The 1022-nt window shown below is 53.4% G+C and overlaps 1 protein-coding gene across 1 annotated transcript in view; it reads left to right on the top strand.

Moving 5' to 3' along the window:
* Window positions 1-1022, top strand: part of Mcm2 (minichromosome maintenance complex component 2) — a 6623-nt gene that overhangs the window by 2536 nt on the left and 3065 nt on the right. The window contains exons 3-4 of the mRNA XM_029478228.1: window positions 59-185; window positions 634-746. Of these exons, the coding sequence (XP_029334088.1) occupies window positions 59-185; window positions 634-746 (240 nt within the window). The remainder of the gene's footprint in view (window positions 1-58; window positions 186-633; window positions 747-1022) is intronic.

Raw genomic sequence — 1022 nt, 5'->3', positions numbered from 1 at the left:
GGTGGGAGGGCTTTATTAGAGAGTATTAAGGCCTCCTGGGATGCCCTGTGTTGTGTAGATGAATGACCAGGACAGAACCAGCATCCACGAGGCCATGGAACAGCAAAGCATCTCCATCTCCAAGGCTGGCATCGTTACCTCGCTGCAAGCCCGCTGCACTGTCATAGCTGCTGCCAACCCCATAGGTATGCCTGCTGTAGTACAGGCCTGGGAATGGCAGCACACACAGCCCCATCCAACGTGACCTACCAGAGGGGGNCAGAGGAAGGACGTGGGAACCCAGGGTGATTGTCCATCTGTTCCTTANACCACCTTTGGGTGCTTTGATTCTTTGTCCAGGTGGGGCTGGAACTGCACCCATGCCCAGCCAGTAGGTGACTAACACCTAGGGGCCCATTTATCTTATTAGAGTAGAACTTTGCTTTGGAGCAGCTCTGGTTTTAATGGAATGAGGCATAATATCTCCAATCTCTTCCCTTTCCTCCACCCCCCACTCTGCCCTAGAGGCACCCTGGTCCTAGAAAAGGATCCAGAGCCCTGGAGGGATGGGTGGGCGGGTGGATATGGGGGTGGGTGGGTGGGTGGTTGGATGGATGGATGGATAGACTGAGAACTTGCCTCTTCATCTTTCAGGAGGCCGCTATGACCCTTCACTGACCTTCTCAGAGAATGTAGACCTCACAGAGCCCATCATTTCCCGCTTTGATGTCTTGTGTGTGGTGAGGGACACTGTTGATCCAGTTCAGGTACATTCCCATATNCCTGGTGCCACCTGTAGGTTCTGGGCCATTGCCTGCTGTGCTGGGTGGACATGTCTTCATACCCAGGTGCCATCCTGACCTTTTAGGGCTTCTCCAGGTCCTCCCTGGCTGCCTATTCAGTCTAGTCACAGACTATACCCTGTACTATATCCCTTCCTCTAGCTCTGCCCTCTGACCCAAGACTGCCGTTGTCTAGGATGGCTGCTTATTTGCCTGCCAGTTAAAAGAATAAATTACACGGCACCTGTCCTCCATGGGGAC

The sequence above is a fragment of the Mus caroli genome, chromosome 6 (genome assembly GCF_900094665.2).
Source record: "Mus caroli chromosome 6, CAROLI_EIJ_v1.1, whole genome shotgun sequence".
NCBI classification, from domain to species: domain Eukaryota; kingdom Metazoa; phylum Chordata; class Mammalia; order Rodentia; family Muridae; genus Mus; species Mus caroli.
The sequence above is the reverse complement of the archived record's forward strand: the minus strand, read 5'-3'. Positions and strand labels throughout refer to the sequence as shown.